Source organism: Pseudorasbora parva, chromosome 14, assembly GCF_024679245.1.
Source record: "Pseudorasbora parva isolate DD20220531a chromosome 14, ASM2467924v1, whole genome shotgun sequence".
Taxonomy (NCBI): Eukaryota; Metazoa; Chordata; class Actinopteri; order Cypriniformes; family Gobionidae; genus Pseudorasbora; species Pseudorasbora parva.
Window position 1 is genome coordinate 7,834,025 of NC_090185.1, and position 23,062 is coordinate 7,857,086.

Consider the following 23,062-nt stretch of genomic DNA (forward strand, 5'->3'; position numbering starts at 1 on the left):
GATTTATCAATATGGAAGTTGGCGTACGGCACGCTCAAATCCTACGCCAGCTCAGGAGGTGGTGTACGCACAAACACACACACACACGCTCAAATCCTATGCCAGCTCAGGAGGTGGTGTACGCACGTTTGAGTTAGTGGGAAAATGCGCAGAAAAACAATTCCTAACACCACAAAACACACTGACAAATATATGCTAGGCATATATTATAATCCACTGTAAAAAAAAAACAAGAACAAAAACATAGTAATTATAAACTTCAGTGTTTATTTTTGTGCAACATGGACTTCAATGTTTAATTTGTGTGACACCAAGCATTTGATTTGTAGGCATGTATTCCTCCAGTCGCGAGCCTGTGCGCTTTACCTGACGGTTCAGGGTTAGGCCCGGCAGCTGCGCACAGACTGGGACTGAATAATTCAGACTGTCAAAATAATAAAATTGACATTCTTCTTCTTTTAAATAATAATAATAATAAAATAAATAATAACGACATTCTTCTTCTAAATAACAATAAGCGTCATTAATAATAAAAATCATAATAATAATAAGATTCCTACAAATTGTCAAGCAATTATTAATGTGAATGAATGGTACTCCATATCACATCATCATATCGTACACCCCAATACATGTGCCGTGATACGAAATTAAATGCTAATTGTTTCAAAATCATTGTTCTGCAAAATAATGCATTGTGATAATTTCTCATCCAAACTGCTAGCCTATTTAAACTGCTGGAGTGCACTTCTCAACCGCCACACTGTTACTCGTAATTTAGGTCCATATTTTGTTTTTGTAGGTGCCTTTAATCCCACTCTTTAAACTCCCAAATAAAACAATTTAGCTTTTTTCCACTTCCCTGGTGATGGTCTCGATGGGCGCGTCTCAATCATCTCACTAGTTCAGTAGTCAGGGCACTGATCAGGGAGTCAGCCCATTGACTTATGTCCTAATCAGTGCCCTGACTAGTGGACTAGTGAGATGATTGAGCGCGCCCGATCTCCACGTCGGAGAAGTTTCGCTTCTTTGCCGTCTTCCGTGTGTCCATGGCGTAAAATGAGGGCGTGGGGGAGGCGGAGACTTGAATATATAGGGGCGTGTTATTCTAATGACGATCGTTTTCAGCCGCCGCATTTATCAAGGGCAGGTATTGCGTACACCTGAATTGCAGAGGTGCGCACAGCTTCATAAATCAGGCGGTGAGAGGAGTGTAAGCATAATCTTACGCCAACATATACGCCCGTTTCTACGCAAGATTGATAAATGAGGGCCAATGTGACTGACTTGCAAACATCCTCATAATTATTCATTACAGTTTTCGTATATAGAACCCCCAAATGTCAAAACAAAAATATATATATTTTGTTAGATTCATAGATAACAAGTGAGACTTCAATGAACCACTGAACTAGAAACAGTTTCTAAATCTGGTCCCCTTATGGCAACGCCCAAAGTCAGCTTGTTGAAAACCACATTATGTCTTATCTTTGCTCATGTTGTTTTTCAGAAGTCCACACCCACTGTTGTGATTCTGCTGAAGCTGTGATCCGATTGGTCGCCACTGCGCTGGTGGGCGTGGCTGCTGCGGCTGCTGCTGTTCTTCTGATCAATGACGTCAGAGCTACAAGAGCTAAAACAGAACAGATGTCATAAATATTGAGAGATATATTAGTTTTAATGAACATTTTCTTATGAAAATATATTAGGTCGAATTGTTTAGTTGTGTCGAAATGAAACGAAATTAATGTTTATAATGCTCGAGAGGTGCGTGTTTCAGCAATCTAATGTTTCCAAAATTGGACTCTTTCTGACCCAAAGACTTTAATCTCTCCTCAGTGTCCCTAAATCAGAGCGGGATCGGGCCTTTTCTGTGGCTGGGCTCAAGCTTTGAAATGGTCTCTCGTATCATTTGAGATCTGCTACTTCATTGGACATTTTAAATCATACTTTTTGTTCTTTAACTTCTGGAAACCTGCAATTGTTGTTTTTAATGTGTAGACATGTTCTTCGTAGACCGCTAACTCAGTTAGCTGGATTTGACTGTTGAGGGTTTGGCTTGATCTCGGATTGTTTGGTTCTTCGAAGCTCATCCTGGACTTGTTGTCATGGCAACAACAGGTTTAAGTCCGTTAGCTTAAACCTGCTCGAGAGCTTATTTCATGTAAACAGGATTAGATCGCATCTTGAGGTGATACTTAAAATCTGTCTGAGCCACTGCTACTCTATTACAAGAGTTCATTACTGAACCAAAGACAATAATCATTTAAAATAATAATAATATAAAAATGTATTTGAAAATAACATTATAATGTTGTGTAAAAGTTGTGTATAATACTATAGATACAGCCACTTGATTGAGAGATTTATTTGTGAATTATTTATAATTTTATTGGAGTCTTAAACACATGCTGTAACGTTACTCTGAGTCGTGCATTCATTTGATTGATGATGGATATTATGGGATGGATTGATGCAGAGCAGATGCAGATAACTTGATCTTGACCTTTAATTAATGCTGTCATGTAACAAATCTACTTCAAATTGAATTAAAAATGTAATTCATTACTAATTACAACATTGAAATAAAAATGTAAAGGGTGTACATTTTATTTATCTATTATAACTTCTATGTGAGTGGTCGATTCCTCATAAAAGGTCCAGAATTTTTTTTTTTAATTTGTCATGTTTTTTTGCCAGGTGTCTTTTTTAAATACAAGATGTCATTACGCTGTCTTGACGCCAGCCAATCGCTGCACTGCTGATCGTGTTTAGAGTATTGATCATCTGCCCTCTTCAGGGAACACAATAACGCACAATAATCTCTGATAACTTAATCTAGATATTTTAAACCAATCTGCAAATGATCCAGAGATCAGATATCCCGATTAGAAGATCTGGGATCTGTCAAATCATCTCAGATGTATTAAGTGAGGTACGAAGCCTTTCTTTGTACATGTAATCCAGGATTATATTATAAAATGCAACTATCTGATACAATACAAAAAAAATCAGTCAATGTCATAAATGAAGTTTGTAGGTGTTACAATCTTTAAAGGTCTAGGAGATAAAACGTAACAGTTAGATATCACACTACACTACAGCAGTAGATTGGAAAAAGCAGAAAGAACCAACAATAGGCTACTGGGGTATCATTGTTGAAAACTTGTGTTATTTATTACACAAAGCCAAAGCTACTACAGTGAGTGAGGTATGTACAATCCAAAACACACAAACAAATAACTAAAGAGAAAAGCACTTCAGTGGCGTCAAATTCAAGAACCAAATAAAACTAATTTCCTTAAAGCTACTCCCCAAACCATATAACCTACTGAAAGAAAAATGTGCGAAATAAACCTGAATTCTTCAGTAAAGACAACAAAAAAGTGCACATTTCTTGTCTAGTGTGTCTAGCAGTTGACATTACTACAGGTACACTTTTACCCAACTAAGAAAATACTAAAATACACACATATAAATATATAAAAAAGATACTAAAATAATGAGTGCTCTTCAGAAATCGGGATTACAAAAAGTCAAAAGCGCTTTGTTGTCAGACCAGGAATCACAAAGAAACCAGGTTTATTCGTGCCTATTTACTGTAAAAAATCTTATTAAAAACCAACATAGTGTGACATACACCAACAACCATAAACATTTACAATGCTATAGGCCTACATATTTTCCGCTTTCTGCCAATTCTGAAATTTTTGGTACAATGTTGGCTATTTTCGCCGTGTATAAAACATCCAATAGGCCTATGCTTCAAATGGTTAGTCGTATATGTAAATATGTCCTCGTATGAGATGGAATCATGCGTCCATCCTCTCCTAATCCGTGCTCACATACTGTATTTGAAAAATAATATTGCCGACTGTCCAATAAAGATGTTCTCATTTATTTTTGTCATATAATAGAACGCGTATGATATATTGAACAAGTGAATTTTATATAATCTGAATTAAGAGAGGTTGGAAACTGGGCTAAAGCTCTGTGACAGTGAGTAGGTAATGAAAGTGATAAGGAGAAGAGAAAGATGGAACGGTCATAGCTATAGTGATAAACATGGTAGGGTCCACAAAAACCGTGAAGCTTTACCACGCTCGACAGACAGCGCATAAATGAGTCCAATCGAGGCATGCCACGCGAGTTCATCTAATTGATTTTTTAAATATCAAATGGCATTAAATGCGTTATAGCGATTACGTCGACACCTCATTCCAGTCCTTTTAGAAGGGACTAAACTTCATCAACACAAGACCATGACCTGTTGTTATCCTTTCGGATCACGTGACATCGGTCTTCTTCTGTAGAAGAGAAGTCTTCTTCTCAGTTACAGAAACACATGAAATGTGCCATCTGCCATCAATCAGTGAATGACATTTGGTTTGAAATGGTTTCCCATTGGGGTGTTATCAGCACGGGTGAAATCAACACAGATCTGAACGATGTAATGGCAGTGCTGTATCTTACCTCATACTTGGGTCTTTCTAGAAACTCTTGATTCCTTTTCTCCTCATCTACTTTGAAAAATAAACACACACACACACAAACATTAATTTTGCAAGATAACATTGTTTTCCTCTCACTATAGTATCAATGATACTTGCCCTTTCTAGAGCTCCTGTGGGACAGTCACATCAGCAGCCGCTGCAGCAAACACAGGCAGAGCAGGACAGGAACACGTGTTCCCACTTCAGCAGCTGGAGACTGACCTGAACCTGGAACAGATGAAGACAGAAGTGTGAGTGAACAGGACGGAGAATATTCTCTCTGTAACACCTTTACAGCCATAAGGTGTGGAAGTGAAAGACTAAAGTATATAATGTGGGGATTCCTCCACACTGGATAAAAATTGTACATTTTACCAAATATTTTTCCAAAATAAATTATTGTTTGAGCAAATGACAGCAGAATCCTTTAAAGGTCCCGTTCTTCACGATTCCATCTTTCAAACTTTAGTTAGTGTGTAATGTTGTTGTTAGGGCATAAATAATACCTGTAAAATAATAAAGCTCAAAGTTCAATGTCAAGCGAGATATTTTATTTAACAGAAGTTCCCTTTCAAAGCCTACAGCGAACGGCCGGTTTGGACTACACCCCTGCACGTCCTTCAGGAATGACGTCACTAGAACCGTTTGTTCAATAACCCTCCGCCCACAAGAACACGCAAAATAGGGGCCGTGATCTCGTTGCTCTTCCACATGGAGAAGAGCGCGCATTCAGCGCTTGCATCTCCCCGTTATGGAAAGAGGCGGGACCTTTCCGGGCAAAGTGCGCTAAGCTGCTGTCCAATCACAACACGGGAAGCACTGGCCCAATCAGAACTCGTTATGTGTTTCTGAAGGAGCGACTTCATAGAACAAGGAAATCATCAGGGCGTTTTTAGGACAGAGAAATCAGCGCTGTACAGATAAGTCAATTGTGTGAAAAATACTGTGAATCAAAGCTTCGAAAACACGCGCAGAACGGGACCTTTAACAAAACTATAGAGTGAAGCTCATTTTCTTGCTCTTAAATAATTATCTTAAAAGATAATTTCCTCTAGTTAAAAAGAAAAAACTCTAACAATAATATCACCGCTGATAAACCCAAACATGACTGACAGAGATCAGTAGAGGTAAATACTGGAAGATGTCTTCCTTCAAAACAATCAGCATTTATAATATAAACTGTGATGTATGAGGTGCAATCTATTATACATAGATCAAAAAGGAGGTGTGGAGAAAACATACTCCTGTCAGACTGGGACTCCATTCCATTCCTCTCCTCAGCTCCTGAAAAACAGATGGAAAACACAAGACTAGAGAATATAAGTAAATAAATAAATAAATAGTGTGCAAGTCTTGATGTTGAAACATAAGACGGTCAGCATAACTCTGAACACATCTTCCCTTTTTAAGAATGACTTCAGTGCCGTTCTTTTCTCAGAGAAAAGCTTAACTCCAAGTCTTCCAGAGTCGCGGTCAAAGCTGATTCGAAAGACCGCCGTTTGCCAGTTTCTGTGTTTACTAGAAGCACGCAAACACAACTCGGCCGTCATTATTATGTTAAGCCCCGCCCACCGACTCTATACACGATGTGATTGGCCCGAACAGAGTTTGGCTTTTACAGCCCAGAAGGGTATTGAGAGTTGCTAGACGACACTCGCGGCAGATTAGATTTGCTGCCGCTAGGGTGCGTCTAGATTTCTAGGCTAAGCCGCTGCAGATTCTCAAGGTTCTCTTTTTTTTTTTTTTTTTATAGCTTGAACAACAATTACAGAACAATGACAACAAGACAAAAAAAACACATGCCAGGTTTAAGGATACATAAATATAAAATACAAGAAAGTGAATAGTACCATAAGACCAAACAAACAATAAAAGGCTTTGACATTTCACAAAATCTTAACTGTATTCAATAAATGAATGGTTTTAACAGCCTTTTTGTTTGTACTGTCCTTAAGAGAATATGTAGCAATCATCTTTTATAAGTTCAGAATAATCTATAAAGATCAAATATACAGTGCCTTGCGAAAGTATTCTGCCCCCTTGAACTTTGCGACCTTTTGCCACATTTCAGGCTTCAAGCATAAAGATATAAAACTGTATTTTTTGTGAAGAATCAACAATAAGTGGGACACAATCAAGAAGTGGAACGATATTTATTGGACATTTCAAACTTTTTTTAACAAATCAAAAACGTAACTTTTGGGCGTGCAAAATGATTCGGCCCCTTTACTTTCAGTGCAGCAAACTCTCTCCAGAAGTTCCAATGTTGACCTAAATGATCAATGATCATAAATAGACTCCACCTGTGTGTAATCAAGTCTCCGTATAAATGCACCTGCACTGTGATAGTCTCAGGGGTCCGTTTAAAGCGCAGAGAGCATCATGAAGAACAAGGAACACACCAGGCAGGTCCGAAATACTGTTGTGGAGAAGTTTAAAGCCGGATTTGGATACAAAAAGATTTCCCAAGCTTTAAACATCCCAAGGAGCACTGTGCAAGCGATAATATTGAAATGGAAGGAGAATCAGACCACTGCAAATCTACCAAGACCTGGCCGTCCCTCTAAACTTTCAGCTCATACAAGGAGAGGACTGATCAGAGATGCAGCCAAGAGGCCCATGATCACTCTGGATGAACTGCAGAGATCTACAGCTGAGGTGGGAGACTCTGTCTAAAGGACAACAATCAGTCGTGTACTGCACAAATCTGGCCTTTCTGGAAGAGTGGCAAGAAGAAAAAAGTGTCGTTTAAAGTTTGCCACAAGCCACCTGGGAGACACACCAAACATGTGGAAGAAGGTGCTCTGCTCAGATGAAACCAAAATTAAACTTTTTGGCAACAATGCAAAATGTTATGTTTGGCGTAAAAGCAACACAGCTCATCACCCTGAACACACCATCCCCACTGTCAAACATGGTGGTGGCAGCATCATGGTGTGGGCCTGCATTTCTACAGGAGAGCACAGGAGTGTGTAGTGTTGCTGCACTCCTTTGGTTATTCAATAAAAAGGGGTAAAAATGGGTAATAAATACGGTTCTAATTGTTTCGCTTTGCATTCCTTGTCCCCCCAAAAAATCCACAATGCTATTGTCCATTTATTTCCATCTTTGTCTCTGCTCACTGTACCTTCTACACTTAAATAAAACATGTTTCACATCTTCCTGTGTTTGACATTATGTGCATAAACCATTTCCTTTTCCTACCAGCTTCAGTGTTGCATTCAATCCTGTATGTCCCATTCTTAGTCTTGAGTACATTTCTTCCTTCATATAAATTATTTTCCTCTGAACATTTGTTTCTGAACATTGTAATATTGCCTAGCGTTAGTTTCTGCTTCCCATTCCTTTGTTATTTCAACTTTAATGTTAGCTTTTACTTCTCCTTTCCCTATTAGAACATTAATTTCTATTTCTTTATTTTTTTACTGCTAATCTTTGTTTAGCTAATCTGCCTTTTCATATCTATAATTCCCATATGTGCTGGAACCCGACAAAACTGAACCACAGGCTTTGAATATTGAACAGTATATTTTTGACCTGTTCATAAAAAATGTTTTTATAGTGACAGTAATTTCTTAAATTTTGTTAGGAGGTATGCAAAATCAAAAATGGAGTCTATCTGCTGACCGTTTTCTGTTATCAGCACTCTGAAATCTTGCTGCACTCACAGACGTGTTAGTTCCCCTTAAATAAAATCTGAAACAGAATAATATTATAGCTACATTAGTATGTATATGCAATCTTTTAAAATAACATTAATTATGTGATACATGATACAAAAAAATGTGATACAAAAGTAATAAAAAAAAGTTCTTTAGAAGCACTAAACACTGATAAATGTACAATTCATGGAAACAAACCTGTTGGTTGTTGCTTTGCCACAAAAATAATTAAAGAAAGACAGCAGACTAAATGCTTTCAGCGTCAAGAACTCGAGTCTTAAAAGCTTGAAGAGAATATATTGTGACACTAGTAATGTGGTCACAGCTAAGTGTGCATTGACTGAAGGGCGGTTGTGTCCTGTTGGGGGAGGACACACACACACACACACGCGCACGCACACGCGCGCTAGATTCACATCACAGTTCATCTCAGTCAAACCTTCAGATGTCAGACATTAGTGTTATACTCTTAGAGCAGCTATTAAAACGTCAAAGGAAATGGTTGACGCGGTCATTTTGTTCTGCCTGTGTTTGTGGCGACCTGTTGGTAAGTTGCAAAATGTTTTTATGGATTTTACTGCAAAATATGGCATTTGCTAGATAAAAGATATTCTTAAATCAGCATATTGCTTCAAATATATTTTTCAAACTCCATTTGATGTATTTTTTCTTTCTCCAGCGCTCATTTCCCCATTTACTCATCATTCAACTTTATTCATTATTTCATTTCATTAATCACAAAGATCAAATTATTGGCTCACATATAATCTTAAATCTTAATTTTAAATCGTTACAAAGCAGTGAGCTTAAGTAAATAATGTATTTAGCCTTAATATGTGACCAGCTCTCTGTTCTTCAGGTGTGTTTGCTGATCCAGACGGACTGAAGTCAGTGTCAGTGATGGAGGGAGATTCAGTCACTCTAAACTCTGATCTCACTGATATAGATGATGATGATCTGATTCTGTGGAGGTTTGGAGCTAATAACACTTTAATAGCTGAGATCAATGTACTGGCCGGCAGCATGACTGTATATGATGATGTTCCTGACGGGAGATTCAGAGACAGACTGAAGCTGGACAATCACACTGGATCTCTGACCATCACAAACATCTCAACTGAACATGCTGGAGATTATCAACTACAGACCAACAGAATGAGAAAGAGTTTCAGTCTCACTGTCTATGGTGAGTTTAATATCGGTTTCTTTTTCTTCTAGTATTGCTATAGCTTTAAAGTAGAGGCATCATAAATATTTGATTTTTCAATCTTGAAATTGTAAAATCTGATATAAACATTCATTTTAGATTCATTTTATTGAATGCTGTTGTGATTAATTATGATGATGTCAGCATCTTAAACAGCATCATTTTTACAGTTTAAAATTACATCTCAAACTCTCACTCAAAAGGTAGCATGACTTACTCTGATCTTTCTCAGCTCGTCTGCCTGTTCCTGTCATCAGCAGAGACTGTTCTTCGTCTTCATCGTCAAATTGTTCACTGGTGTGTTCATCATCAGTGTTGAATGTGAGTCATGTGACTCTCTCCTGGTTCAAAGGAAACAGTTTATTGTCCAGCATCAGTGTGTCTGATCTCAGCATCAGTCTCTCTCTACCTCTGGAGGTGGAATATCAGGATAAAAACACCTACAGCTGTGTGCTGAACAATCCCATCAGCAACCAGACCAGACATCCCAACATCACTCAACTCTGCCACACATGTGCAGGTACGGCAGCACGGCTGATATAATGTGTGTGTGTGTTTATTCACTGACCTGATCTCTGACTACTTTCGTCTCCTCCTCCTCCAGTCTTTCTGATAGTGCTGCTCTCCGCTGGATCTCTGCTGATTGTTGCTGCAGTCGTCGGGATCTTCTGCATCTACAGGAAACACAGAAAAACAGACCAAGAAGGCAAGAGTTACTGCTTTTACTTTTATCATTATTACCAGTAATAGTTTTATAGATATTGTTCTATAAAACTATTTAGGTTATTGATAGTCCTAATTATAATTTAAATCACAAATTTTCTCACAATTTTGTATAGATAAAGTCATCTAGGTCCCTTTTATGTAAATAAAATAATATGTGTAAGTATTGTGAGCAATTTCTGAAATTAAATTGATCATTATAGATTAGTCACATTCACAATACAAAAAAAACTGATTTATTAATTTCTCAAAATTAATTTAAAACACACTGGAAACACAGTAAGCAAATGTGCCTCACCTCAATGATGATACAACTTTAACACTTTATGAACCTGTGTAAAACTGCAGTCCTCGGTATATTTCAATTAGCTTTACTGAAATTTTCCACCATACAAAAAAGCAGATCATTTCACTTTTATTAAACATTTCTCTTGATTTATAAATGGTAAATGGTACAACATACTCAGCTAGGGACTTTTTGTGTGAGAGAGAAGCTCATGAAGTCAAACTGAATTAATGTATTAATGCCATTAAAATCGTGTAATGCACTATTAAAATGAATTTACACATTAATGCAACCCAACACACATTTAGTAAAAAAAACTTAAGTCAAGATTGAGTTTAGTTGTAGTAATGCATATATTGTTGTTGAAACAGATCAGGCTGATAATGAAGAGATCACTTATGCTGATCCGACGTTCTACAAACGAAATGCACAGAAAACGGTAAGATCATTTATGTCTAATGTCGTTTGTGTGCTTTTATAGGACAGATCATGAAAAAAAGGACATTTGTACTGGAGTACATTTTGAGAAATGTTGAATGAGTGCAGGCCTACAGACTTTAAAATGACTAACCCTTCAGTGAGTGAACACTTGTTCAGTGGGTTTCTGCCAAAAATAAACGCAAGAAACCAAAGTCTTTAGGAAATGAAAATAACAAAACTGAAAGATTTTCTGCTGATTTGTCGTCTACATGTGTTGAAGTGTGAGAAAGCAGAAACAGAACCACCCATTAGAAAATTTGCTAATTTTAAAATGAAAGTTAAACCAGCTTTATAAGTCTGCATTTACACTGTCCATCATGGTGTCACGTGCTTTATTCAGGCCATGGATTCAATTCATTCACAATGGTTTAGCATTAATATGCTCTATAATAGAATATGTTTATCTATTTTAATGTCTAAACATTATTTATAAGCTATGCGAGATCAAGGACACATTTCCCAGCAAGAACTAAGAAGTTTTATTTTGGCAAAAAACCTTTACGTTTCTATGACAACACGACACACATACAAATGTTGATGATCGAGGCACAAAAACGTTGGATAATATCTGAAAATAAAAATGAAGTGGAAGTGGCACACGTTGCGTTCCCAAATGTACGTTAATTCACAGCACATGGACGCTGCAAACACTGGGAAGTCCCATCTGTTTATAGTTTCTATATCTGATTCATGCTGGTTTACTCAATATGCAGTAATGTAACTCATATGCAATTATATTACTAAAGCACCCAGTAATGATGTGAAACACAATGCTTTACATGTCTGAAGCATATGATGTCAATAGTAGGTCAACTTTTTACATGAACATTTGCATTCACCTCTCATTTACTAGCAGCCATATCACCCTGTAGCCCAAGACTGGTTTCCCACTGAAGCTAAGCAAGGCTGAGCCTGGTCAGTACCTGGATGGGAGACCAACTGGGAAAACCAGGAGCTGCTGGTAGAGGTGTTAGTGAGGCCAGCAGGGGGCGCTCACCCTGTGGTCTGTGTGGGTCCTAACACCCCAGTATAGTGATGGGGACACTATACTGACAAAGAGCACCGTCTTTCGGATGAGACGTTAAACCGAGGTCCTGACTCTCTGTGGTCATTAAAAATCCCAGGATGTCCTTCGATAAAGAGTAGGGGTGTAACCCCAGCATCCTGGCCAAATTTGCCCACTGGCCCCTGTCCATCATGGCCTCCTAATCATCCCCATATCCTGATTGGCTTAATCACTCCACCAATCAGCTGGTGTGTGGTGAGCGTTCTTTCACAATATGGCTGCCGTCGCATCATCCAGGTGGATGCTGCATACTGGTGGGGGTTGAGGAGATTCCCCCCCTTCTATGTAAAGCACTTTAGGTGCCTAAAAAGCGCTATATAAATGTAATGAATTAATTATTATTATTATTATTATTTAAGTCAACTTCTTGACTCACACACACTCAGCAGCTCATCGCCCTGTCCTAAATGACACACTTGACTTTATGTGCACTTGCAGTCTTACAATATATCAGATTGAAGATAAGATTTGATTAAATTTGTGTGATGTTTTTTACAGAACGTTAAAGAGGAGGATGACGTGGTGTATGCAGGTGTCACCGTTAGAAGATGATCACACTTCAGTCTATTGCACCAGATCCTGCAGTGTGATCGTCTTCAATAGAAAGCTCTCAAGCCCTGCAGTTCCTGGATGAGTTTTGGGGTTGGTGAGAATCAACATGTACGAACAGATTTTAGAGGTATTTCTGAAAACAATATAAAACCGTAAAGTGTTTATTTTACCGTATGTAAAGAGGTCAACTCTATAGCAACTCTGAGCCAAAATAAAACCTGCTGTGGTCTGGATAATTTATTTTTGCTCAGAGATGTGGTTGGGTCTGTTGGGTGGACTAGCAGCATGAACACGAGTCTATAACTGGAAATCTGTGGTTAACGTCAGTATGAGGGTGTTTGTCTTGATGTGTCATTAGCTTGTGGTTTAAAAGTGTTTTTTCCATCCTTGCACACATATAATGTTCACAGTTTGACTTTGCTTTACACAAAAGAGCTGTACCACAAAATAGTATGACAGTAAATGCTGATGTTTGACTAAAAATATAATATTACTTCATGTTACGTTGAAATGAAAAGATTACATAATTTGGGTAAATATGCGTTATGATCTTGAATAATAAATACTTTGACCCTTTAGCTACAGCAGTGCCGGTTTCATTGGATATTTTCAGCTTAGCGTTAGCATAAGTTTTTCATAAGATATAACCCTTTTTTGTCTGTCAGTTTTGGAGAGTCACTGAAGTGGCATACCATTTGTACTATAATTCAAAGTATATTTTTCAGGAGCATAACAGTGCTGCCATCTAAAGGCACGTCACAATAACTGTTTTCCTAAAGTAATAGTTTTAAGACTGTGACTTTTCTGTGAAAGATGGGTTTGGCTCAAATATGCTCATATTTAGAGAAGAGTGTAAAAAATAATCTAATCAAGCTAAATTTAATTAAAAGTGCCTATTTAATTATTGTAGCTAAAGTATAAGTTTTTTAATGATTGAATGAGATTTGATAATAATGTAATAAAGTTAGCCTGGATGCCAGCCGAACTTAGCATCGCCCACAACTTTTTTAGGTCGGGCGGTTTGGTCTGGCATCGCTCCATAGAGGAGTAATTATCTCAGAACAGAAACTGTTCGGACCAATGAAATCATCAGGGCAGGCTTTAGACGATGACGGACAGATGATCAACGGTAACGTAATCATCACGTCATCAAAGGGGTTTGGGTTATATTGATCGAATCCTAAACGGAGAGCATGTTTGTATCTGCATTGACCTTCACAATTTCTCTCACAAATGATGATCATGTTGGGTAAGTACTCTGTGTATCATTAAATTAAACAATAGCTTCTCGGGGGGTTCTCTGGGAAAAAAATGGCGTTTGAGGAGTAAAATGTGTGTTATTTTGGCAAGGTTGCCAGCTAAAATTCACACTCATGGGTATATATATTCCCTCTTTGAACTGTCACCTTATCGTGGTGGAGGGGTTTGAGTACCTGAATAATCCTAGGAGCTATGTTGTCCAGGGCTATATGCCCCTGGTAGGGCCTCCCAAGGCAAACAGGTCCTTGGTGACGGGTCAGACTAAGAGCAGTTCACAAGCCCACTATGACCAGTATAAAAACAAGGACCGAGACGTCGCCCGGCATGGCGCAGCCGGGGCCCCACCCTGGAGCCAGGCCCGGGGTTGGGGATCGTATGCGAGCGCCTGGTGGCTGGGCCTTTCCCCATGGGGCCCGGCCGGGCTCAGCCCGAAAGAGCGACATGGGGCCGCCCTCCTGTGGGCTCACCACCTGCAGGAGGGATCATAAGGGGGCGGTGCATAGTGGATCGGGCGACAGTCGAAGGCAAGGCCCCCGACAACCCGATTTCTGGACACGGAAACTGGCCCTAGGGACGTGGAATGTCCCCTCGTTGGCGGGAAAGGAGCCTGAGCTTGTGCGGGAGGTCGAGAGATACCGACTAGAAATAGTCAGGCTCACCTCCACGCACAGCTTGGGCTCTGGAACCACACTTGTCGAGAGAGGCTGGACTCTCTACCACTCTGGAGTTGCCCATGGTGAGAGGTGGCGGGCTGGAGTGGGTTTGCTTATAGCCCCCCAGCTCAGCCGCCATGTGTTGGAGTTCACCCCAGTGAACGAGAGGGTCGCTTCCTTGCGCCTTCGAGTCGGGAATAGGTCTCTCACTGTCATTTGTGCCTACGGGCCGAATGGCAGTGCAGAGTACCCGGCCCTCTTGGGGTCTCTGGGAGGGGTGCTGGAAAGTGCTCCGACTGGAGACTCCATCGTTCTACTGGGGGACTTCAATGCCCACATGGGCAGTGACAGAGACACCTGGAGGGGTTTGATTGGGAGGAACGGCCCCCCTGATCTGAACCCGAGCGGTGTTCTGTTATTGGACTTCTGTGCTAACCACGGCTTGTCCATAACAAACACCATGTTCAAGCATAAGGGTGTCCATCAGTGCACATGGCACCAGGACACCCTAGGCAGAAGGTCGATGACCGACTTTGTGGTCGTCTCATCTGACCTCCGGCCGTATGTCTTGGACACTCGGGTGAAGAGAGGGGCAGAGCTGTCAACCGATCACTACCTGGTGGTGAGTTGGATCCGATGGCAGGGGAGGAAGCTGGACAGACTCGGCAGACCCAAATGTACTGTGAGTGTCTGTTGGGAACGTTTGGCTGAACCCCCTGTCAGAGAGATCTTCAACTCCCACCTCCGGCAGAGCTTCGACCAGATCCCGAGGGAGGCTGGAGATATTGAGTCTGAATGGACCATGTTCTCCACCTCCATTGTTGACGCGGCTGCTCGGAGCTGTGGCCGTAAGGTCTCCGGTGCCTGTCGAGGCGGCAATCCCCGAACTCGGTGGTGGACACCAGAAGTAAGGAATCCTGTCAAGCTGAAGAAGGAGTCCTATCAGGCCTTGCTGGCTTGTGGGGCTCCTGAGGCAGCTGACAGGTACCGGCAGGCCAAGCGGACGGCAGCCCGGGTAGTTGTGGAGGCAAAAACTCAGGCCTGGGAGGAGTTCGGTGAGGCCATGGAGAAAGACTATCGGTTGGGCTCGAAGAGATTCTGGCAAACCGTTCGACGCCTCAGGAGGGGGAAGCAGTGCCCCACCAACACTGTCTACAGTGGAGATGGACAGCTGCTGACCGCAACTGGGGATATTGTTGGACGGTGGAAGGAATACTTCGAGGATCTCCTCAATCCCACCGACGCGTCTTCGAGGAAGCAGTGGCTGAGGGCTCGGAGGGGGACTCGTCCATCACCCGGGCTGAAGTCATCGAGGTAGTTAATAAGCTCCTCGGTGGCAAGGCGCCGGGGGTGGATGAGATTCGCCCTGAGTACCTTAAGTCTCTGGATGTTGTGGGGCTGTCTTGGCTGACACGCCTCTGCAGCATCGCGTGGAGGTTGGGGACAGTGCCTATGGACTGGCAGACCGGGGTGGTGGTCCCTCTTTTTAAGAAGGGGGACCAGAGAGTGTGTTCCAACTACAGGGGGATCACACTTCTCAGCCTCCCTGGGAAAGTCTATGCCAGGGTACTGGAGAGGAGGATTCGGCCGATAGTGGAACCTCGGATTCAGGAGGAGCAGTGTGGTTTTCGTCCCGGTCGTGGAACACTGGACCAGCTCTATATCCTTCACAGGGTGCTGGAGGGTTCATGGGAGTTTGCCCAACCAGTCCACATGTGCTTTGTGGATTTGGAGAAGGCATTCGACTGTGTTCCTCGTGGCACCCTGTGGAGGGTGCTCTGGGAGTATGGGGTCCGGGGCCCCTTGCTTAGGGCTGTACGGTCCCTTTACGACCAGAGCAGGAGCTTGGTTCGCATTGCCGGCAGTAAGTCAAAGTTGTTCCCGGTGCATGTTGGTCTCCGGTAGGGCTGCCCTTTGTCACCGGTTCTGTTCATAATTTTTATGGACAGAATTTCTAGACGCAGCCAAGGGCCTGAGTGTGTCCGGTTTGGTGACCACACAATTTCGTCACTGCTCTTTGCGGATGATGTTGTCGTGTTGGCAACCTCAGACCAGGACCTTCAGCATGCACTGGGACGGTTTGTAGCCGAGTGTGAAGCGGCTGGGATGAGAATCAGCACCTCCAATTCCGAGGCCATGGTTCTCAGTCGGAAAAGGGTAGCTTGCTCACTTCAGGTTGGTGGAGAGTTCTTGCCTCAAGTGGAGGAGTTTAAGTATCTTGGGGTCTTGTTCACGAGTGAGGGAAGGATGGAACGGGAGATTGACAGACGGATCGGTGCAGCATCTGCAGTAATGCGGGCGATGTACCGATCTGTCGTGGTGAAGAAGGAGCTGAGCCGTAAGGCGAGGCTCTCGATTTACCGGTCAATCTACGTTCCTACTCTCACCTATGGTCATGAGCTGTGGGTCATGACCGAAAGGACAAGATCCCGGATACAGGCGGCTGAAATGAGCTTTCTCCGCAGGGTGGCTGGGCTCTCCCTTAGAGATAGGGTGAGAAGCTCGGTCACTCGGGAGGAGCTCAGAGTAGAGCCGTTGCTCCTTCACATCGAGAGGAGCCAGCTGAGGTGGCTCGGGCATCTATTTTGGATGCCTCCTGGACACCTTCCCAGGGAGGTGTTCCGGGCACGTCCCAACGGGAGGAGGCCCCGGGGAAGACCCAGGACACGCTGGAGGGATTATGTCTCCCGGGTTCCCCCGGAGGAGCTGGAGGAAGTGGCTAGGGAGAAGGAAGTCTGGGCGTCTCTGCTTAGACTGTTGCCCCCGCGACCCGGTCCTGGATAAGCGGAAGATAATGGATGGATGAATGGATGGGTCTATATATCACATAATAGTCGCTTCAGCCCGCACATAGAAAACAACCCGCTGAAAAAAACGCGGACTTGGCATCACAGTGCAGTGAGTTCAGTTGACATTTGACAACTAGCGTAATACGTTGCTTCGTTGCTCTGATTGGTTGTAGGTCTATTCAATTGATGTCTTTCCTGGTTCTTTTGAAAAGTGCCCCATAATCACAGCCCAATGGAGCATCAGACTTATATTCTGACTAGAATTGAGTATGACCACGTCAGGCTATAAAGTGTAACAGTAGTAACAATAAAAGATATTTTATTATATTATCTTTTTAAACATTACGAATGGTTTTGTTATAAATATGGTGATTATCTCTAAGGTGAAAATCCACCTCAATATATGATATTTACCATCTGAATCTAACCATGTCATGTCAACAAATGTGCGAAGACTAAACCAAGGAAATGTTGGCCTAATGGTTAGAGAGTCAGACTTGTAACCCAAAGGTCATGGCAGGAAATGGTGCAGGAGTGAATGAACCTTCTACCTTCACTTCTACCTTCATTACCCAACTTGAGCAAAGCACCTTAAGCAAAGGCTCCCACTGCTCCAAGTGTGTGTTCATGATTTGTGTGTGTTTCACTACTAACTGCTCTGTGTGTGCATTTGGGTGGGTGAAATGCAGAGCACAAGTTCTGCGTACATACTTGCATATGGGACACTACACTTGGCTGCACATCACATCACTTCATTTCACCTTTTTCAAAAGATCAGCCAAAGTTGCTAGTTCACCCAAAAATATGAAAAATTGATCCTGTCGTTCCAAACCCTCTTCAACTGAAGATCTTTTTAATGAAATCTGAGAGCTTTCTTAATTATGTCTTTATCACTTAGTCACTCTCAAGTTTTCCCAAACTCATATGATATTCTTTGTTCTACTGAACACAAAGGAAGATGTTTTAAAGAATGGTTGTAGCCAAGCAGATCTCAACAGCCATTGACTACCCTGGTATTTTTTCCTCACTATGGTAGTCAATGGCTACTGAAATCTGCTTAGTTACAAACATGTTCTACCGTATATAGGATAGGGGTAGTATGAATTCAATTCAGACATACTACAGCCACCATTTATTGTCATATGATTCATTCACTGGTTCTGACCTATCAACAGCAAATACTGTAACAAGAAATCACAATTCTAACACATTTACACACGCTCATCCACGTGGGTCATAATGCTGTGAAAAGCCACTGGAGTTATAAAGCAACTTAAAGGATTAGTTCTCCCCAAAATGAAAGTTCGGACATAATTTACTTGCCCTCAACCCTGTATGATTTAATATTTTCACGGTAACACTTTAGAATAGTGGTCCATTATTAATAGATAACTATGCAGGAAGTAATGCAGGACTAATCCGTAGCACTACATTAAAGGTGACATAGAATGAAAAATTGAATTAACCTTGCCATAGTGAAATAATAAGAGTTCAGTATGGACATCACATACGGTGAGTCTCAAACATCATTGCATCCTCCTTATTATGTAAATCTCGTAAATCAAAAACAAGGAAAAAAAAGTGCTTCTAAACATAAACCCAACCATGTCGCAAGCGTTGGGGATCATTTATATGCACGCCCCCAACATTTGCATCTGTCCAAACATGTGCATTGTCAGGCGGAAATGACGGTAACTGGGACTGCAGATAAACAAACTTCTCTCATGGACACACTTCATGTTCAGGCTGTGCAGGAGACTTTTCTACCCTTCCCACAGATAAAAAATGTCAACAGTCATGGTTGATGTTTATAATCCAATACCACAACAATTTAATTCAAGATCGTTCGTTTGTTCGGCCCATTTCAAGCAAGCTTCGCTCAGCGTCTTAAACTGAAGAAAGTGGCAATTACATTTGTATTCCTGCAAGCAGTAAGTAGCGATTTATCCACTTACTGACTGTTTAAACAATTTCTGATTAAATTGAAACTTTCTTAGAGAGACCGCATTGTCTAGATGACGCAATATGCTAGTACAGTAACAATAGGAACCACCAAGTACCATACAAAACTAAATAGTGTGTCTAATGACAAAGGGTAATATTTTTTTGTATTACAAAATACAACCTTAGATACTTTGCTTACAGATCATTCACTCGATCCTTCTAGCAAACGTCACCTTTTCCACCATATAAGTTAAAACGATAGTCAGTGGAGACTGCTGGAATGCAGCTCACTTGTTTATTAGTGTTTTCAGATCATCCGCGCACGAGAGAGAGAGAACTCGCGTTCATATGGTTGCAAGATTGGACATGTTTGGGTAAAACACCGGAGAGTATACGAGTTTCTTTTCACAGAAAAGCTCTGTTTGGAGGATTTAATTACTGAAATCTGGCAACCGGAAGCACACAAGCTCTTCCTCGTGCGCAGATGATCTGAAAACACCAATAAACAAGTAAGCTGCATTTTATCAATCTCCATTTGAGATGTTCTGCTTAAAGTGTCATTCAGCCGGTCTGTGTTCTGTCAGGACGGTCAGGACTCACGAGCTGCTTCACTGAACTGCTGTGAGCTGCTGAAATAAGCCAATCAGAGCAGAGCTCAACATTAATATTCATGACTCTTCCAAATAAGGCAAAAACAGAGCATTACATCCTAGGGACAATTTATAGGGTTGTAAATGGACCTGTAAAACTGTATCTGGACAAATTTTTAACCTTAAATAAGCCACATACCCTCAATGTAGATATCAGGGAACAATTTAACATATTGGTTCAAATCTTTCTAGGGCACCTTTAACACTTCAGCTACTACTATCAACTAATATAGAAACAAGCTGAACTAATCAGTAAGTAACATCGAATTTAGGAAATAGTTCCTTATTAAGTAATCAATAATTACTGACTGAGATTAGCCTCATTTATTACTATTAACTAACTGACCAATTTTCACATTATTGTGTGTCTGGCATAATTAATCATTTTCTTTACTCTGAATAAAGTCATAAAATGCATCACTAATTACTTAAATATTACCTAGTCATTATACATGAGCTACTAGTGATCTGGACTATTTTTTTTTTTTAAAGTGGTTTTTCACTTTAAAAGAATGGTCCCGATCACCAGTAGTCCTTGAAGAGTGAAGAGTGGGTACTTGAGTAATTAGTGATGCATTTTATTACTTTATTCAGAGTAACAAAGGACAATTTTTAAGAACTACTAGTGATCTAACAATGTTTGCCACTTTAAAATAATGGTCCAGATCACTGGAAGTTCCTGCATAATGACTAACACTTAAGTAAGCAGTGGTGCATTTTATGACCACATTGAGAGTAAAAAAGAGACAATTTATCACATCTCAGACATGTTAATGTTGTGATTAGTATTAGTAATTCTTTATATTTTTTCCTGTTACCTATTAGTTATTAGTGACGCCAGTCTAATTCAGTAACTATTAATTACCTGATAAGGAACTACCTTAGTCCTAAATTCGATGTTACTTACTGATTAGTTCAGCTTGTTTCTATATTAGTTAATAGTAGTAGCTGAAGTGTTCATGTAGAGCTACTCATTAGTCCTGCATTACTTCCTGCATAGTTATCTATCAATAATGGACCATTATTCTAAAGTGTTACCATTTTCACAAAAGAAGATATTTTGAAGATATGGGTAACCACCAAACAGTTGATGGGCCCCATTAACTACTAAAGTTTGGAGGGGGAAAATGCAAGGGAATTCAATGGGCTCAACTGTTGAAAAACTGTTAGCCTGAGTCAGAGCTGACACAAAATCTTACCTTAAGGGAACTTCATGGGGTCAAAGTCCAGAAACAAACTTTTTGAGATGAAGCTCTACCCCTGCTCTTCATTCACCGGAGGAAAACGAACTATTGTCAGGGAACAAAACATGCTGATGGAGTCATTATATTATATTATTAATCCTAAAACTAATTTAGAAAAAAAGGACTGCATTTGAGAACTATAATGTGCAAATATTAGTTTGCTAATGTGTTGTGGTGGGTTTTAGTAACTATAGTGTGCTCTGTTTACAAGTCAGAATCATAGACAGTAAAAGAAATGGACACAGCGACCCCATTGACGTCTACGGCGAAATAATGAAGTCAACCTAGGGGCACTCACTTCCTGATGGCTGAGCGAACTGCGCAGGCTCAGACTGAGCTTGAGGACGTAGATGTGACGTGAGCCTCCTGTCTGACAGCTGTGAGTCTTCTAGTAGATGTGGAAAGCGAAATCTGAATCACGTTGTTTAAATATTTTCTCCCGTTGCTTTTGGCTCACTATGGGCTTCTCCCCATTCTTCCCCCTTGACTTTATCAGACTAGTCTCCAGGACATGTCTCCACGTCCCCCCGACTGCCTCATAGACAGTAAAAGATTGCCTGGGAGTGTCTCCTCAGGTCTATACGGTAATTTCTCAACTGTGCGACAGGGTCGCGTTGGTTATGACGCAATCGTTAGCCTATTTTTACAAAAACAGCTTCTGCGGGGCGATAGTGTAAGATACAAGGTAATGGAGCCTTTTATACATTGTCGTGTTTCTTTAGAAATAAACAATGGACAAATGGAGTCTTTAAACGTCTCAGATGTAAAGTTATTCACTGTCAAAGTGACTCAAAAATGAATGGGAGTCAATGGGATGCTAACAGCAGGTGATGGCTTGGTTAGCAATGGCAGCCCCTATGGGTGGAACGCTTTCCGAGCGCTAGATTACCCCCTTGGTCAGAATAGCTCACCGTGCAGTCTCAGGCGCGCGTCACAGATTTACAACGCGGAAGCTCATGACGTCAATGTTGTCATATGACGTAACGCAAACATGGCGGCACCTGGATGAGACTTTATAAAAACATTCCCTTTAAATTGTATGAAAATTGTCGCAGTTCTTACACTAAAATATAATAAAACACTTTTGTAAAGGTTTGACGCTAATGTCTCTTTGTTCACTTGCATCTTTTATCTGACAGCGTACGTCGATAGCCTACACAAGAGCGCAATCTAGCGTTCTCACCAGATACCTTTCCAAGAGTAGCTCCACCTTTATCGAAAGTAAATACATGGAAATAAATGAAACAGAACGCTTTTAAAATTACAGTTGACAAACTAACTCCTAGATTCCAGCTGTTATGATTGGACGGAACAGTTTTTAATATCAGATCTGTGGCACAGCCTTTTTATAGCCTAGGGGTTTTCAAACTGGGGTCCGGGGACCCCCAGGGGTCCTCCAGAAGGTTCTAAGGTGTCCCCAGAAAATTTTTGTGAATAAAAAGACCAAGCAAAAATGGATAATGTCTAACAAATAATTGAACGGTTTCATTTCTAAATGTTTCTCTCCTTTCTTGCTGTATAGTTTCCACTTAATTCTGTATGTTTGCTTTATCTTTCTAGTGAGTTTTTAACTATAGTCCCCTTTATCTTGATCACTGGGGCTGTCAGGCGGTATTCTTAATGCAATACGTGAGCTTTACTAGTACATTTACTAGTTATATACATTTAAATGTATATTTTTCATTCATAAAAACGTATAGATGGATTTTAGGAAGGTGGTCCCTCATAAGAGGTTCATTATATTTGGGGGTCCTTGGCATCATAAAGTTTGAAAACCCCTGGCCTATATGACTATTTTAGATAGCTAATATTAAAATAACCTTTCTGAAAATATTTACAATAATGACCAGCCTTCTTTCAGTGCTTTCTGAACTTAAGACAGCGGAAATTATGAATGAACTTCTGTCATCATTTACTCCTGCCATTCTAAACAGGCTTTTTTTTTTCTTCTGTGAAGCACAAAATTAGATCTTTTGAGTTCATGACAGACTAAAGTCATGACAGAATATTTGTCATCAATCAAATCAACATTAAGACTTAAGTTTATGAAAAT

General features: G+C 40.7%; 2 protein-coding genes and 2 long non-coding RNA genes across 4 annotated transcripts in view; 2 read left to right on the forward strand and 2 right to left on the reverse strand.

Moving 5' to 3' along the window:
* Positions 1-23,062, forward strand: part of LOC137040002 (CD48 antigen-like) — a 207,867-nt gene that overhangs the window by 147,530 nt on the left and 37,275 nt on the right. The gene's annotated exons all lie outside the window — the stretch shown is intronic.
* LOC137040020 (uncharacterized) lies at positions 95-5,778 on the reverse strand. Its single transcript, XR_010897801.1, has 3 exons — positions 5,736-5,778; positions 4,611-4,721; positions 95-1,633 (listed from the first exon to the last, which is right to left on the reverse strand). It is a non-coding gene; the product is annotated as an uncharacterized lncRNA (long non-coding RNA).
* Positions 8,654-9,905, forward strand: LOC137039688 (CD48 antigen-like). The gene is made up of 3 exons (XM_067414960.1): positions 8,654-8,702; positions 9,015-9,341; positions 9,595-9,905. The coding sequence occupies exons 1-3, from the start codon at positions 8,654-8,656 to the stop codon at positions 9,903-9,905; spliced, it is 687 nt and encodes a 228-aa protein (XP_067271061.1).
* Positions 9,930-22,025, reverse strand: LOC137040022 (uncharacterized). The gene is made up of 3 exons (XR_010897803.1): positions 21,921-22,025; positions 20,965-21,054; positions 9,930-10,036 (listed from the first exon to the last, which is right to left on the reverse strand). It is a non-coding gene; the product is annotated as an uncharacterized lncRNA (long non-coding RNA).